Below are 17,543 nucleotides of genomic sequence, written 5' to 3'. Positions count from 1 at the left end.
TGTTTCCATTTTTAGAGAACGCTTTGTGCTGGTGCACATAATATCACTATCCTAATGCAAAAAAAAAAATGCCTCCTACACAATTTTAAAAGGGCTACAGAACAAATAGGGATGATACTATATATATATATCAGAGGTATTTTGCAATGCTATATCCATTAAGGTTTGTAAAATTTCATGAGACCCCCAGTTGGACAGCACTGTAGAAGGGATGAGAATTGTTATTTTTCCTCTTTGTTATTATTAGGGTTTTAGGGTTGGAGGAGAGGGGGGGCACAAAAACTGGGCAAATTTTGTTTTTGTAATTCTTTCAATAGTGACCCTAAAATGGTACAAACTCAGAACCTGATAACCTTATCGGTCCAATCTTAAAGAAAATAGGGGGGAAATTAACTCTGGGGAGCTTTATGCTTTTCCACTTTTCCCCCCACAAGGTCTTCCCATGTTCTCCTGAAGTCCAGGAAATCCCTGATTAGCTTTTGCATAGTATGGTGTTTAGTAATGAAGGTGCTTGGCAGCACTCTGCTTCATTCAGTTTCTCAATTCCAATCCCCTCTGTGTTACATAACATGAACCTTTTAAAGGTCCGTTCCCTACATCTTCCTTTTCCTACCCAAACTTAACAACTACAATCAACATTTATATAACACACAATTTGAAATATTTATACCCTGCCTACTAACTAAACTTACTAACCATGTTCAGGTTTCAGAGTGGTAGCCGTGTTAGTCTGTATCAGCAAAAACAACGAGGAGTCCTTGTGGCACCTTAGAGACTAACAAAGTCATTTGGGCGTAAGCTTTCATAGGCTAACACCCACTTCATCAGATGCATGGAGTGAAAAATACAGAAAGCAGTGTAAATATTACAGCACATGAAAAGATTGGAGTTGCCTTACCAAGTGGGGGGTCAGTGCTAACGAGGCTAATTCAATTAAGGTGGAAGTGGCCTTCCTCCTTTGATATTCACCCCTTCTTGTCAACCGTTGAGAATAGGCCACTTCCACCTTAATTGAATTAGCCTCGTTAGCACTGACCCCCCACACACACTTGATAAGGCAACTCCCATCTTGTCATGTGCTGTAATATTTATACTGTTTTCTGTATTTTTCACTCAATGCATCTGATGAAGTGGATTTTAGACCACAAAAGCTTATGCCCAAATAAATGTTAGTCTCTAAGGTGCCACAAGAAATCCTTGTTGTTTTAACCATGTTCAATTAATTTCTGAGGTACCTTGCACTGTCACTTGGATTTGCAGATCTCTCCTCTTGTAGTATTTTGGATTCTCAGTCATGTCTGCTGTGTCAGACCACTGTCCACTCTCCATAAATTTCAGTCTGGATTGGGTAACTTCTGTTGCTTAGGAAATTCCACATGCTTTGTGAAAGGGTTAATTTTATAGTAGTCATTCTTCGAGGTTTTTTTGTTCCAGATTCTAATCACAGTCCAATCTTTTTATGAGGGACTCATTTAACCCCCCAGAACTGCAAGATTGGCTCTTCAGCCTCACATAAATCACCGTTTGTAACCTCAGATTGAACATATCATTCATATCTTTCATTTTTACATGGGTGCAGTATTCTTCAAATTTCTGAACTACAGTTTCATAGTTAGCAGCATCCCCAAGCTCAAGTGTTCAAAAATTATGAGTCAGGCCACAAAAATCATGAGACTGTCTTTAAAAATCATGACCTCTTTAAAGCATGATCAATTTTATGTTCTTTTTATTTAACTTTTGAGTTTTGAGCCTTTAAGTGGCACTCATGTCATGTTTTCAATCTTTACTCCTCAACCAAGAGGGATAGAAACGTATTCTTTTTTTAAATGAAAGTTGACATATTTACCTAAGCACACACTGCCAGGAGCTAGGGCTTTAAGAAAATCACCAAATGTCATGAAACACATGATAAAATTAATTGGTATCACTGAGTTAGGCTCTTCTGTGTGAGTTAACTGAACACTGTTAAACATAGCAAGTGTTTCAGAACCATCCATGGTCAAAAATAAGGTATCTTTTCCTTTTGACTGGCACCCATTGCTTGCAAATGAAGAGTGAAGGGCTGTTTGAAATTCCTCCAGTCTTCTTCCAAGTTCTCAGTGAGTTTCAGCTGTGGAGGAGCTTTGAGCTGCTCCATTTCTTCACTCAGGTTATTTTCTGAATTTCTTTTTATTTCTGGTACTGTGTAGTATTCTGTAATAACTCAGAGAAAAGGTGCTTGACAGAGATAAACTTCATTCAGTATCTCAGGTCCAACTGCCTCTGCATTACATAACATGATCCTCTTAAAGGTACAGTTCCCCATACCTGGCATATGTTCAGCCGGAAGCACAGGGAGGGGTTCTGACTACACAAGGAGGTGTTTATTTTTCTGTTTTCTTTAGGCCTGAGCCTATGATGTCAGTAATCCGTATTGGGAACAGGTTTTCACCATGAAAAGCTATTTGTGTAGTGTGGAAAATATTCTGCCTTTGTGTGTGTGTGTGTGTGTGTGTGTGTGCGCGCAAGCAAGCTTGTGAACAGGATTGCAAGAAGAAATTTCTTGCACAGCTTTTTACTTGGGGAGTCTCTTCAAAGGTGTTTGATCTCTGCTGTTCCTTTCTATATCCTATCTCTCCAGCAAAGAATATCACTGGCACTACCCTGTACTTCCTAAAAGCCTACTCATTGTCACTGAACTGTTTACACAAGTGGCCATGGAATAACAGATTGTATAATCAAATATAAACTGTTTTATATTTTTGCTGTTTGTGATTATATCAAGTGGTACACTAAATTCTGATCCCTAAGATCTACGCAGGCCACTTTCACAACAAAGACCTTAATGCAATTTTCTCCTGAATTGCTATCCAGGGAGATAGTCCAGGCAAATCATGAACTCTGTTGAGAGAATATTGCAGGCTGTTAGAAGGTATAGGGGAGCTGAGACAAAAGGAGCATAATCTATGGCTCTTATTCATTGCTACATATGAAGTTAAAATAAAACATCTATCAAGCTGTAACACAGAAACAATTTTGTGTATGTGTGTTTCTCTTGTGTACCAGCTGGTATTCTGATTACATGCAAGTGCAGTCAGTTTTATAAGAGTTGATGAAAATATTGTTGTGTGCTGGGGCATCTTTTTTTGCCCTTTTACCTTAACACAGTGTCTTTGTAAACAGGGTGAAAAAGCCCACGCTCTTGATCTAGAGAGTGGTAGTTAATTCAGCTTGGTCTCACAGACAGCAGAAAGAAGCAGAGGAGTAAATAATTTTGAGATTGCACGGGTTTAGCTTAGATTTAAATAGGGAAAAGTCCAGGTAAGTAACCCAGCTCTGGAAGCTTTCCTTTGTAAATCCTCTGAGGTGAAGAAAGCTCCTTGAAGAGAATATAAATGTCTGCAACATCTGGGAAAGTTGGGGATTTAAGAGAATTGTCTGTTACATCACATTAATCGCCTACACAGTTTAAATAAAACATTTGTAAACTACAAAACCTTGGGCTTGATGTTTTCAACACTATGCTAACGTAGAAACAGACACATTTGCTAACACCTAGTGGCTGCTTAAACAGTGGCTCAAGGAAGAATGAGCTTAAGAATGATTGGCATTAGACCTACTATAAGTCATAACTCCAGGAAAGATTTGACATGACAGTCAACAAGAAAAGAATTATGATCAATGTCAAAGACATTCATTTTCCCCTTTAATGAAGAATACCTCATTTTTGGCTGACTCGGTTTCCTTTTTTGCTTTGTATTCCCCATTGGGGCTACGGTGTTGAGCTGGGCATTTGAAAGAGCTGGAAAAAGAGGTTTTGGGGAAACCACAAATTTTACTCATGTTTGGTTCATTTCTCACATTTCAGAAGCAAGTATTTTGGAAATCCAGTAATTTGTGTTTGGCAGGTTAGTGATTTAGGTTTGTGGTATTATTAGTTAAGCATGCTGTAAAGTTCAGCCACACTTATCAACAGCATGGATTGAAATTTTGAATATTTTAAAGTCTGTAATTATACTTAATGTTTGTGCTTTAATTGGTCAGACTTTTCTAAAGTGTGATAAAATATGTTGTCCGATTATTTTAGTTAGAGCAAGCCGAATTTGTTGTATTGTCAGGGATCTTGCCTTTTAAAGCTGTCATTTGTTGTTTTAAGTAATCCTTTTAAATTAAATTACCGGTATATATTATTTCCTTTTTATTCATTTATCTGATATTTGCACAGATTAAACAACCATAAAATGAAAGATTAGTCTTTTATTCTAAAAATTATATTTGATCTTATAATACTACACCCTTCCAAAAATTCCCTTCATCCTAGTGTCTGAAATTTCTTTTCTAGACCCACATTTTCAGAAGTGTACATGTGCAAAAATGAACACACATAATTTGTGTGTATAATTGTAGTGTTGCCAAGGATTGGAGACTTGCATGTACCAATAACTAATTAGACTTCAAATGATCTAACTGGTCATTGGTGTGCACAGGCATAATGACATGTACAATTTTGCAAGCCTATTTCTGAACATTAGGACTTAATTATTTAAAACTCATTTTAAGACTGAGCTAGATATTGAGTATTATCTTCATTCTGCTTCATGGAGGGGAAATGGTGGCAGAGAAAGTTATTGACTACGGTTGCACAGTGAGTCTGAGGTAGATGAAGAAACAGCCAATTTTTTTTTAGGTATTGTAGATTTAAACATTTGTGAATTATCGTGCTTTGAGGGACTTTACTATCCTGTCAATGTATTTGTGAGTTATTAAAAATTTTTGTTGTGTGTTCTGCATGTTATATACAAAACTTTCTGTATATCAAGAGGAGAGACTGTATCCTTTAGGGGTACCTTTTCAGTAAACTCTGCATGGAGTTAGGTGTAACTCCTTGGGAATGTTAATGGTCATTGTGCATAATTTGCCAGTGCCTCACACTTTTATCCCTTGAGCCAGTGAAGACTCTGCCTGATGCCAGAAGACTGACAAAGCCATTGGAGTATTTTAATGACAGATTTATACTCTGGTTGAGTTCTGTCCTTTTCAGACTTCATATCTCTGATTTATGAAATGCTAGAAACTGAGGTTCTCTCTATTACAACTGGATGCTGAAGACCTTATGCCACTTTTTATTAGAGTAGGGGTTTGTTCATGTATCCTTGGCCAAATATCTCATCAGTCCACTATTGTGCAATATTTACTATGTACTAGTAAGCTGCTGGCTGCAATCCCAGAGGTGGCTGCATTTCAGTGGTGCTATATTTTCACATATTATTTGTGAAGTGCTTTGGATCTTTCAAGATGAAAATCACTGTATAAATGTGGATTATTTTTACTCTATCAGAAAAAATAGAACAATTTGAAAAACACTGTAATGAGTAGATGAGGTTATATACCAAGAGCTTTTTTTTGATAACTTGTTTCTGAGTATTTGCAAGGTTCAATAGAGAAACTAGACAAAAAGAATCCAAATAAATTCTACAGCATTGTACCGTTTCTTACTACTTTTTTTTGTAAATCTACAAGTAGGAAGTGACCCCACGTATACTCAATGTAAAGATGAATGACATATGAAACTGTTTCTCTACTTAAGAGTATGTATATTTCTTTCTTTTCTTTCCTTTTTTTTAAAAAAAAAAAAAAAAAAAGATCCTACTGAAGTCCTTTCACCTACAGCTTGGTACTGCTCTGCTGTCTCTGCTTTAACAAAAGCTATTTTGTATGTTTAGATTAATTTCTCTTTAATGAGAAAAAACTCAGTCTGTGACAGATTGCTTTCTATCACGCACACCTGCATTTGCTCTGAACTTGGTAGCTTGATGAATTGATAAGATAAGTTGGTCACATGTTTTTTTAAAAAACACAAAACATAGGCCTTAATAAGAGAATGCTACATATTTCTTCTAAAAGGTTAAAAAGTATTTCTCAGGGCTCTTAAATTACCATATTCTGATACCAAGGGAAAATAAAACCTGGTCTTAGAGTCTTGTTTGTACTTAGAGGGCTTTCCGGACAGGAAGGCAATCTTGATGCAATGCAGTAAGCCACAATACCAGTGGGGCATTACAGGTGAAAAATTTGCAGCTGTACCCCTCACCACAATGTATTACAACTGTACAGTGGAATATTTCCTGTACAGAAATAGGGCTTGGTTAACTTTGTTTCCCAAGAGTAGATCACATTAAAATGTTATAAAATCATGATTTCCTGCATTTGAATACTTGTGGTTTCTCAACTGGTTCCAATATTACAAAGGGTTTTTTTATGGCTTCTATTAGTTGAAGATGTATAGAAGCTTTTTTTCAAACTCAGCTAAAAGGCATTTAGGTATTTTTTTTAAAACAGGTTTTTTTTCAGAAAAGATTTTTTTTTATATCTCTGCATTATAATTGAGAGGTGTTTATTTTATATTCTGTAGTACTGATTTAAGTGTAAGTAGAATAAATACCACATAACTAACAGCAGTGGTAGACTACTGTAAATATATTTGATTTAACATAGATAGAAGGTCTGAGATGCTATTCTTTATTTAAAAAAAAGGTATAGTCCCCTTTTACCCAAAGATTTCTAAGTACTTTGGAAAGTTGAGTAAGTATTATTTGGGAGAGGGATAGCTCAGTGGTTTGAGCATTGGCTTGCTAAACCCAGGGTTGGGTGAGTTCAATCCTTGAGGGGGACACTTAGGGATCTGGGGCAAAATCAGTACTTGGTCCCGCTAGTGAAGGCAGAGGGCTGGACTCAATGACTTTTCAAGGTCCCTTCCAGTTCTAGAAGATAGGATATCTCAATTAATTTATTATTATCCTAATTTTACAGATGAAAAACCTGAAATTAAAAGAGACACACGGGCATATTTACAATTGAACTAAATAACTGTGACTTTCAAACAGGCATTATTAAACCCAGTTCAAATCAGGATCCAAAAGCTCTCTGTGAAGAAAAGGAAATGTATAGGTTCTTAAAGATTTTCCAGTTGCAGTATCTGCTTATCACTATATGTTAAGTACTGAGCAGGTGCTGTAGAGGAAGAATTTTTAGTGCCCAAAGTCTAAGGATATAGCAAAATAGTGTGAATGTAACAAAATCAACATAACAAAGATGCAAAAGAAATTTGAAAAAGGCATAACATAATTTCCTTTGTGCAGCTATAATTTATTGGATTATATAAAAACTGAAACATTGTTATGCTGTATCTGACTTTGAATCACCTCCATTTTTTATTTGGATCCACATCAAAAGTCTAATGGAGTGAATTTCCAGAACATAGATATGCCAGAAGAGGTTATTTTCCACAGTGATGAGATATAATCTTAGTCCCCTGAGAAGGAGGTCAGAAATGTTATCCAACTCCTAGAAGGCAACTTGCTCTGTACTATGAGTTCATAACACTCAGTTGCATAGGAAGCTAGTCTGGCAGGTGTGTATTGAAATGTTCTGAAATTGTAGAGTTGTTCTAGAGGTCAGTTTAGATTATTTATTAGCAATGTACATAGGCACGTTTAATTTTTTATATCTGTTTATCCTTAATTTTCTTTTGAATTCACCTTCTCTACAATATACTTTTCAATTAACATTGCTTTTGCAATTTGATGCAAATCACTGTTAACAATAAAGTTAAAAATACAAACTGCTGGGTAACATTGCCAAGAACTTTTTTCCTATAGTAATATGGACAAAAGTTTTTATTTTTCTTCTGCTACTTCTTCAGTTCACCTAAAGTGAGAGTTGTATTTTCAAGGCACTTGGCTGTAGAACAGAAAAATATCCTAATACCAGGATAGCCGTATTATGGAGCAATCAGTTATTCATGCAGGAAGCTTGGGTTAAAAGCGCAGCATGGGTTGGCGTCTAACACAAAGTACAAGATTGTTTTGTATTCCGCCTCTCTTTCACTTAGGTGGCCCTGTTAGGAGATAATAAAACACACACATGCTTCCTGTCTTCTGTGTGCATTTTGTTGTACAGTAGTTGTTTCTGGAACAAGAGTGACTTCATCTCCAAGGGGAAGCACCCACCATGTGAGGGATAGCACTTCAAGAAGTGAACATTTAATCTTTAGAAGCCTTTTTTCAAACAAAAAAAATGAAACAGTACATAAATAAAAGGCCATAATTGCATCTCTGAGGGCAACAGATGAACACATTAGTCTGTAACCCAGCTGTTCCCTTCTTTAACTCTTTCTCAAAGGTCACCAAAAGAGAGATTGAAGCTTTCAGTGCATGTATTTCTCTGCACTGCACTATCCCTACATGGAGGGAGGCTGTTGCCTCTTCTGTGTAAGGTATTTGTGTACTAAAATATATAGCAACCATCTTGCAAAGTTGAGTTTAGGGATTCTGAGTTCAGTCTGAGTCTAGAGGTGCTTAAATAATACCTCTGCACTCCAGGTAACAAGTGAGATTGGGAGATAAAAGCTATACTCAGTGTTCTTTTTCTGTTTTAATGATGAGCATGATCACAGCCATAGACCTTTTTGATAACTAGGGAAAAAAAGGAAACTTTTGTCAGCAGGCGTGCTAGATAAAGAATGGCGGGTTCTTGTGTGTGTTTGTTATTTAATAGTGGAGTCTAGTGGCTAGCCTTGTAGCTGTGGTGTTTACTCTAGTTTTCTAGAGGAAATCACAGTGGTCACATTCTAAGAGGTAACAATTATTTGTATCGTAGCTAGAGTGTTACTCACACATTTCAAGATAAAAGAACCATATTTAATTTTACACATGGGGCATTTTTAGTGCATCTAATTCACTCATTCCCACTGCCAGTGACTCAGTTTTGGGGATATAGCCTATTTTCAGTCTTTCACAACTATTGTTTTTGGCAGCTAATGCTGCCCAGAGCACCCATCATCCCTTAAATTTATCCAGATCAGGCATTAGCAATAAGCCCCCTAGACTGAATAAATCTAGATGTTTAGGAACAGAGGATTCTAAATCAAGTAAGTCTTTTGCATTCTTCAGCCCAATATGCTTAGAGTTTGGGACAGTCCCAAAGCATATGAGCTGTAGTTAGTTTAGGGAGATCACATAAACTACATATTTGACCTTTTAGTTTATAACCTATAAATGATATCTTGAAACCTAATATATCTGTCTAAACTACATTTCTTATGTATGGTACATATTAAAATAAAGTTAGGAAAAATACTGTGCATACAGATGAGTTGCTTTTCAAATGTTAAAACTGTTTTTTTTTCTCATTTTCATCAGTATACAGTGTGTTTTTCCTCATTAGTCACACACCCTATTCCTTTGGTCATTTTTGTGGCTTCTCCTGAATTCTCTCCAGTTTCTATATGTTTCTGTTAATGGGGACAGAAAAATAAGCACACGCTTTCAGATCACAATGGGGCCTAAAAAGGAACTGTTGATTTCTACCCTTTGATATTAAGTCTCTACTAATGCAGTCTAAAATTGCATTGCCCTTTTTCACTGCGTATTCTGTTACAAGCTCATCTAATTTTTATGTCTTGCAGTTACTGTTTTCCAGCTTTCTTCCACTTATTGAATACCTATGTTTCAAAAAAAATTCCTTCCACTATGCTGTATATTAGCTTGCATTTCTGCAAAATCAGTCTCGTGTCATTGTTTTCTATCTATCTGTATTTCTGACTTCTCTGGGTCCCATTGTACAATACATCCAGACTGGAGCAAGTGCTGGAGGAACCAACTAGGGGCAGAGCTTTTCTTGACCTGCTACTCACAAACAGGGAAGAACTAGTAGGGGAAGCAAAAGTGGATGGGAACCTGGGAGGCAGTGACCATGAGATGGTCGAGTTCAGGATCCTGACACAAGGAAGAAAGGAGAGCAGCAGAATACGGACCCTGGACTTCAGAAAAGCAGACTTTGACTCCCTCAGGGAATAGATGGCCAGGATCCCCTGGGAGAATAACATGAAGGGCAAAGGGGTCCAGGAGAGCTGGCTGTATTTTAAAGAATCCTTATTGAGGTTGCAGGAACAAACCATCCCGATGTGTAGAAAGAATAGTAAATATGGCAGGTGACCAGCTTGGCTAAACAGTGAAATCCTTGCTGATCTTAAACGCAAAAAAGAAGCTTACAAGAAGTGGAAGATTGGACAAATGACCAGGGAGGAGTATAAAAATATTGCTCAGGCGTGCAGGAGTGAAATCAGGAAGGCCAAATCACACTTGGAGTTGCAGCTAGCAAGAGATGTTAAGAGTAATAAGAAGGGTTTCTTCAGGTATGTTAGCAATAAGAAGAAAATCAAGGAAAGTGTGGGCCCCTTACTGAATGAGGGAGATTAGATTAGATTAATGGAGATATCCCATCTCCTAGAACTGGAAGGGACCTTGAAAGGTCATCGAGTCCAGCCCCCTGCCTTCACTAGCAGGACCAAGTACTGATTTTGCCCCAGATCCCCAAGTGGCCCCCTCAAGGATTGAACTCATAACCCTGGGTTTAGCAGGCCAATGCGCAAACTACTGAGCTATCCCTCCCCCAACCTAGGGCAACCTAGTGACCGAGGATGTGGAAAAAGCTAATGTACTCAATGATTTTTTTGCCTCTGTCTTCACGCACAAGGTCAGGTCCCAGACTGCTGCACTGGGCAGTACAGCATGGGGAGAAGGTGACCAGCCCTCTGTGGAGAAAGAAGTGGTTCGGGACTATTTAGAAAAACTGGACGTGCACAAGTCCATGGGGCCGGATGCGCTGCATCCGAGGGTGCTAAAGGAGTTGGCGGGTGAGATTGCAGAGCCATTAGCCATTATTTTTGAAAACTCATGGCGATCGGGGGAGGTCCCAGATGACTGGAAAAAGGCTAATGTAGTGCCCATCTTTAAAAAAAGGGAAGAAGGAGGATCCAGGGAACTACAGGCCAGTCAGGCTCACCAAAGTCCCTGAAAAAATCATGGAGCAGGTCCTCAAGGAATCAATTATGAAACATTTAGAGGAGAGGAAAGTGATCAGGAATAGTCAGCATGGATTCACGAAGGGGAAGTCGTGCCTGACTAACCTAATTGCTTTCTATGATGAGATAACTGGCTCTGTGGATGAGGGGAAAGCAGTGGATGTGTTATTCCTTGACTTTAGCAAAGCTTTTGATACGGTCTCCCACAGTATTCTTGCCGCCAAGTTAAAGAAGTATGGGCTGGATGAATGGACTGTAAGGTGGATAGAAAGCTGGCTAGATCGTCGGGCTCAACGGGTAGTGATCAATGGCTCCATGTCTAGTTGGCAGCCCATTTCAAGCGGAGTGCCCCAAGGGTCGGTCCTGGGGCCGGTTTTGTTTAATATCTTTATTAATGATCTGGAGGATGGTGTGGACTGCACTCTCAGCAAGTTTGCAGATGACACTAAACTAGGAGGCGTGGTAGATACACTAGAGGGTAGGGATCGGATACAGAGGGACCTAGACAAATTAGAGGATTGGGTCGAAAAAAACCTGATGAGGTTCAACAAGGACAAGTGCAGAGTCCTGCACTTAGGATGGAAGAATCCCATGCACTGCTACAGACTAGGGACCGAATGGCTAGGTAGCAGTTCTTCAGAAAAGGACCTAGGGGTCACAGTGGACGAGAAGCTGGATATGAGTCAACAGTGTGCTCTTGTTGCCAAGGAGGCTAACGGCATTTTGGGCTGTATAAGTAGGGGCATTGCCAGCAGATCGAGGGACGTGATCATTCCCCTTTATTCGACATTGGTGAGGCCTCATCTGGAATACTGTGTCCAGTTTTGGGCCCCACACTACAAGAAGGATGTGGAAAAATTGGAAAGAGTCCAGCGGAGGGCAACAAAAATGATTAGGGGTCTGGAGCACATGACTTATGAGGAGAGGCTGAGGGAACTGGGATTGTTTAGTCTCCAGAAGAGAAGAATGAGGGGGGATTTGATAGCAGCCTTCAACTACCTGAAGGGGGGTTTCAAAGAGGATGGAGCTCGGCTGTTCTCAGTGGTGGCAGATGACAGAACAAGGAGCAATGGTCTCAAGTTGCAGTGGGGGAGGTCCAGGTTGGATATCAGGAAAAACTATTTCACTAGGAGGGTGGTGAAACACTGGAATGCGTTACCTAGGGAGGTGGTGGAGTCTCCTTCCTTGGAGGTTTTTAAGGCCCGGCTTGACAAAGCCCTGGCTGGGATGATTTAGCTGGGAATTGGTCCTGCTTTGAGCAGGGGGTTGGACTAGATGACCTCTTGAGGTCCCTTCCAACTCTGATATTCTATGATTCTATGTAGTATCATTTGTAAATTTCTTTAGGTTGGTAACTTGTGCTTTCAACTCAATCGGAGTGAAATTTGCAGGCTACTCCTAGCGAAGGAGGCCTTTTTCAAAATGGCCACCACCTACTATTGTTCCCAATAGAAATGAAACCAGGCTGCCTTTAGAGAAGATGGCCATTGCCATTGAGGAGATGGTAGCCATTTTGAAAGAGAGCAATGCTTCGTGAAATTTTCTATAGAAGAACACTGTTTTTCAGCCCCTATTGAAGAAGAAACTTTCAGTTATGACGAATAACCTACAAAAAAGACCATTAATACTAAACAATCACTTTAAATGATGTGGATCTTTTGACTACCTAATGTGAATATGGGATTTTTTGTATTGTCTTTGTCATGCATATACACTACAGTCTAAATAACTATTTCTTTTCCCAGTACATAAGAGGTGTTATGTGTTAAGTAACATCTTCATAGAAAGGTCTAATAATAATGTAACTTAACTATATGGATGTAGAACGGGATACATAATAAGAATTTAAAATTCTCTTGGTCATTTGGCAATTATTTTAGTTTAACTTTATCATTATAAAGTGTACTGTAGATACCTGTTTTGTGTACTTGTATAGAAGTACAGAGTAACTGAGATTTCTTTAATGTCGCAGGTTCCTTGTAGCTTGGAGTACTGGGATGAGCTCCAGAAATCATTCATTGCATTCCGGGAATTCAGTCTATCAGAAAGCAAAGTTTGTGAGCTGCAGCTGCCCAGTATCAGCCTTGTGAATGATCAGAAGGAGCTTGTAGCCTCAGACCTTTGGAGGATTGTCCTGAACAGCAATCAGAATGGAGCTGATGACCAAAGGTAATCTTAAAACAAGGGAAAGCTATACTATTCCCTGGAAAGAACCGGTTCAAGAAACTTGGTGAAACTGATGTTCTTTCACTTATGCTAGTAGTAATTTCTCCTAACAGATCTTCAGATTGTGATTGACCCTCACACAAGTCCATGGAGTGAAGAAAGAAACCTTCTTCTCTTCCTGCAGATTCATAAGTTAATTGTCACCTTGTAATCCTTGGACTCTCTGAGCACAAAGATTATTAAAAAGGGGAAGGAGACCGTCAGGCCATGGCCAATCCCCACCCACCTGCACCAGGCAGCAAAAGTGACTCGTTAAGGAAGGGATGATGTGCCACAACTCATTGAGTGGTGTAGTAGGAGACATGCTTCCCCTGTGCACCTGGTAGCTACCACCAGAGTTGTGCATCTTTGCACTGCCCTTGGTTTGAGCCCAGAGCTGGATTAACTCTCCTGTGGGCCCGGGGCTTTTAGATTTTGTGGGGCCCCTGTATACAAGGAGGGCGTTGGAGCAGGGGATTGGGTGCAGGAGAGGGTGCAGGTGCAAGAGGGGGATTTTGAACTGGGGCAGGAGGTTGGGGTAGAGGAGGGGTGCGAGATGCAGGTTCTGGCGGGGAGGCACTTACTGCAGGCGACGACACCACGCTGCTCCAGGAAGCGGCTGGCTGCTAGCAAGTCCTGCAGCCCCTGGGAGGAGGGGGGACAGTGTGATTCCATGCGCTGCCCGCACCCGCAAGCACCATCCCTGTAGCTCCCATTGGCCGGGAACAGGCCAATGGGAGCTACAGGGACAGTGCTGGGGGCAGGGGAAGTGTGTGGAGCCGCCTCCCAGCCAGGGGCTGCAGAGATGTGCTAGCAGCTGGCGCTTCCAGGAGCAGCATGGGTCCACAGCATGGAGGCAGCCTGCCTGAGTGCCCCACTCCGCCATGTGACTTTTAGCGGCCCAGAGTTGAATGCTGCCTGTGATTTATTTTTGCGGAGTCCTCCTTGACCTGGGGCCCTGGGCTGCAGCCCCTAAAGCCCCTGCCTTAATCCGGCCCTGTGTGAGCCAGAACCTGAAAGGCACAATTCAGTTGTGAGTGCATATCTCAATAATGTTAATTATAATCTTAGTGATGCTTTATGGTCATTATGTATCAATCACACTGTGTTCTTACTATGCTAACAAATGGAAATTTACATCAGGAGATTTCTGAAACACTTATTATTTCAGAAGATAAATGTTTTCATTTCTTCACATCAGGAAGCTTCATAAATGGTTAACTGTGAAAGACTTGCACTGAGAGTCAAAGTTTGGATTTTGTTGATGAGTTTTTTGATTACCTTACAGAGTTTGAAAAAACTATTGGGGTGCACTATTGTATCTGCTATTCAGAAATAACAATGCAAGTGATGTCAAACTGCTCTCCTTCCTGTCCTTTTAGAAAATTATACTGGATGGATTGGGAGATTGCCTACTGCAACCGTTTGTTGGTTGATACTGCCGTGTGTGTGTGTGAGAGAGAGAGAGAGAGAGAACCCATAGAATTCAGGGGGAGTCAGGAACAAAATCAATAAAAAATTAAACATCTGGTTTCCATTAATAATATCAGGTTGGAAATGATTTCTTGATGTTAATTGTGAAGGAATGCATTTTCATCATTGAGAAGTTAAGTGTTTTAGACAAGGTTAATTCCTCTGAATGTGGGACCTTTGCAAAATTACCTTTGTGGTCAACTTAGCACCATAGAAATGTGAACTCTGTGGGAATTGGAAATAAAGCTAGTGAAATTCAGTAGATTTTTTTTCATCAAAGCATTTGACATTGCAGTCACAGCTATTGTTTTCTACTCAAATGGGATTTATCGTTGTATCTAATATTTCACACAGAGAGTTCTATTAAAAAGTTTTGTAAGCAACGACCATTAGGAGCAACACTAGTGTTTAAATGAAATGCAAATAACTTTAAAAACTAATAGAGTAATCCAATTTAACTCAGAAAACGGTGATGCACATAAGAAACATTTCCTAGCACAATACAAATTCACACATGCAAAATATATTAATCTGTGGTTTTCAGCCTCTGGTTGCAGCACCTGTGCGGGTGGTCATAGGTCCAACGTGGAGTGATGACCACCTTCCCTTTCTTTATAGCTAGATTGGGGCAAGTTTTTCTGTTATAACATGGGGTCATAATATGGAAAATGTCAAGAACCACTGTATTAAATAAATATATCTGAAGAAAAATTAGTGGTACAGTGACATGAAACTTTTAATCTACCATGATAACTTACATTGCACTCATACAGCTACTTTCCATAATTTTGTGGGCATAGGAAAAGCAAAAAAAGCCTTTTTTAGATATTAGCTCACACCAGGAGATCTAGATTCAGGAGCATGTTTGAGTCTCTAAAGGGGCCAGAAAGAAGTGTAAACCAGGGCAAATTATAGTCTTCCTTAGATTCATTTCTAGCTCTTATGAGGAAGCAGGGACAAAGTAATATGGAGAGTAAAGAGAAACAAAATGAATGCCTGATGGTGGACACTCTAAGATCTCCATTTAGACCGAATAGTATCTGGAACTGCTTCACTGGCCATCCCAATCAGGACCGATGGGGTGAAAAGTGAGAGAACCTACATCTAGATACCTATCTCACTCCACTCTCAACTCCATCATTAAAAAAGAAAAATAGATATAAGTACCAAAAAGCACATTTTTGTGCAGATGTGTTGTTTAGTATTATTACTTCATATTTGCATAGCATTTGATATTTTAAGTGATGTAATAACACATGATTGATCAGTTGATTAATTTTTAAAACATCTAATATAGAATTGTCCTACAAAAATGAATTAGTCCTATAAAATCCTTAACTTGGCTGGAGTTTATTTTCTGTATTTGATTTTTATGTTTTGGATCAGACTCCCACACTACCAATAACTTTCTTTAAAAACAAACAAACCAAAAAATACCCAAAAAACCTACAGGTTTTTGTTATGACCTCTCTGATATGCTAATAACTAGTACTAAAGGTGTGTTTTAAGTATTTTATTATTGATTCCTAAAATGGAAATAATGGGTGAAACTTGTGTGTCTCATCTTATTTGGTGATTTGGTGAAAACTGCAGATTTGGTGGGAAGATATGGATTCAGCTTACATGCTGAGTAGTAGATGACAGGCTGTGGTAATGTCGGCCGTGATGGCTATTATGCTATCCAAAGATGGTATTATCAAAATCCATGGCATACTCACTATTTGCATTGATTAGGGAGTGATTAATAATGCAGAAATGGATAATCTAGGGGCTGAGTGGCTTCATTTTTAAATAACTCTTATTTCACTTGTAAGGCCATTCATTGTTCAAATCCAGTTTGAAGTCCCATGTGAAATAATTGTAATGGTCTTTAAAGTCTTTAGTACAGGGGTGGGCAAACTTTTTGGCCTGAGGGCCTCGTCGGATTTTGGAAATTGTATGGAGGGCCGGTTAGGGGAGGGGGTCGTGGCCCGGCCCCCACCTCCTATCAACCCCCCTTCCCCCCCCCTCCCGGGATCCCTGCCCCATCCAACCTCCCCTGTTCCCTGATGGCCCCCCCGGGATCCCTGCCCCGTCCACACACCCCTGTCCCCTGACCGCCCCCAAACCCCCGCCGCCCCATCCAACCCCTCCTCTCATTCCTGTCGGCTCCATGGGACCCCTGCCCCATCCAACCACCCCTTCTCCCTGTCCCCTGACAGCCCCCAGAAACCCTGCCCCTGACTGCCCCCTGCCACCCCATCCAACCCCCCCTCCTTCCTGACTGCCCCCCTGGGTCCCCTGCCTCCATTTAATCCCCTGTTCCCCCCCCCCAACCACCCTGACCACCACCCTGAACTCCCCTGCCCTCTATCCAACCCCCCCTGCTGCGTGCCCCCTTACCACGCTGCCTGGAACACCGGTGGCTGGTGCCGCTACAGCCGCACTGCCCAGCTGGAGCCGGGCCGCGCCACCGCCACCACGCAGCACAGAGACCAGATCAAGCTGGGCTCTGCAGCTGCGCTGCCCCAGGAGCTCACAGCCCCGCCGCCCAGAGCATTATGCCCGGCAGCAGAGCGAGCTGAAGCTGCGGGGAAGGGGGAACAACGGGGGAGGGGCCAGGACTAGCCTCCCAGGCCAAGAGCTTGGGGGCTGGGCAGGAGGGTCCCGCAGGCCAGATGTGGCCCGCAGGCCGTAGTTTGCCCACCTCTGCTTTAGTAGATAGTCCACAACAGAAGCATCCCCACGTAATATGGGATGATTGGCAATTGCAACTCATGAGCAGTCCTAAAATAAGAGGGTTTAGGAGCAGAATTATGTTCTTACCCGAGAATAAATTAGCTTTGTAGGTAAAGGTTTTGTGGGGCAGGGATGGAAAGCTCTCATTACGGAGACTTCAAGGGATTGTACTAGGCCTAAGTAGAAAAAGACTGGGGGGCAGGGAGGCTCCATCAATTTCTATTCATACTGGTTATCATAGTAAAGGCTTTAAAGGCTACTGTATATATTTTATGTACTGAATAACAGCATTTCTATAATTATG

General features: G+C 40.6%; 1 protein-coding gene across 5 annotated transcripts in view; it reads left to right on the top strand.

The window, feature by feature from the left end:
• The window catches only part of VPS13B (vacuolar protein sorting 13 homolog B), a 960,935-nt gene that overhangs the window by 848,875 nt on the left and 94,517 nt on the right, over nucleotides 1-17,543 (top strand). For all 5 annotated transcript variants that reach the window (XM_054017509.1, XM_054017507.1, XM_054017510.1 and 2 more), the window contains exon 40: nucleotides 12,816-13,012. In XM_054017509.1, coding sequence (XP_053873484.1) covers nucleotides 12,816-13,012 — 197 coding nt within the window. The remainder of the gene's footprint in view (nucleotides 1-12,815; nucleotides 13,013-17,543) is intronic.

This window comes from Malaclemys terrapin, chromosome 2, assembly GCF_027887155.1.
Source record: "Malaclemys terrapin pileata isolate rMalTer1 chromosome 2, rMalTer1.hap1, whole genome shotgun sequence".
NCBI lineage: Eukaryota > Metazoa > Chordata > Testudines > Emydidae > Malaclemys > Malaclemys terrapin.
Note: the sequence above shows the minus strand (reverse complement) of the source record. Positions and strands in the feature narration are given on the sequence as shown.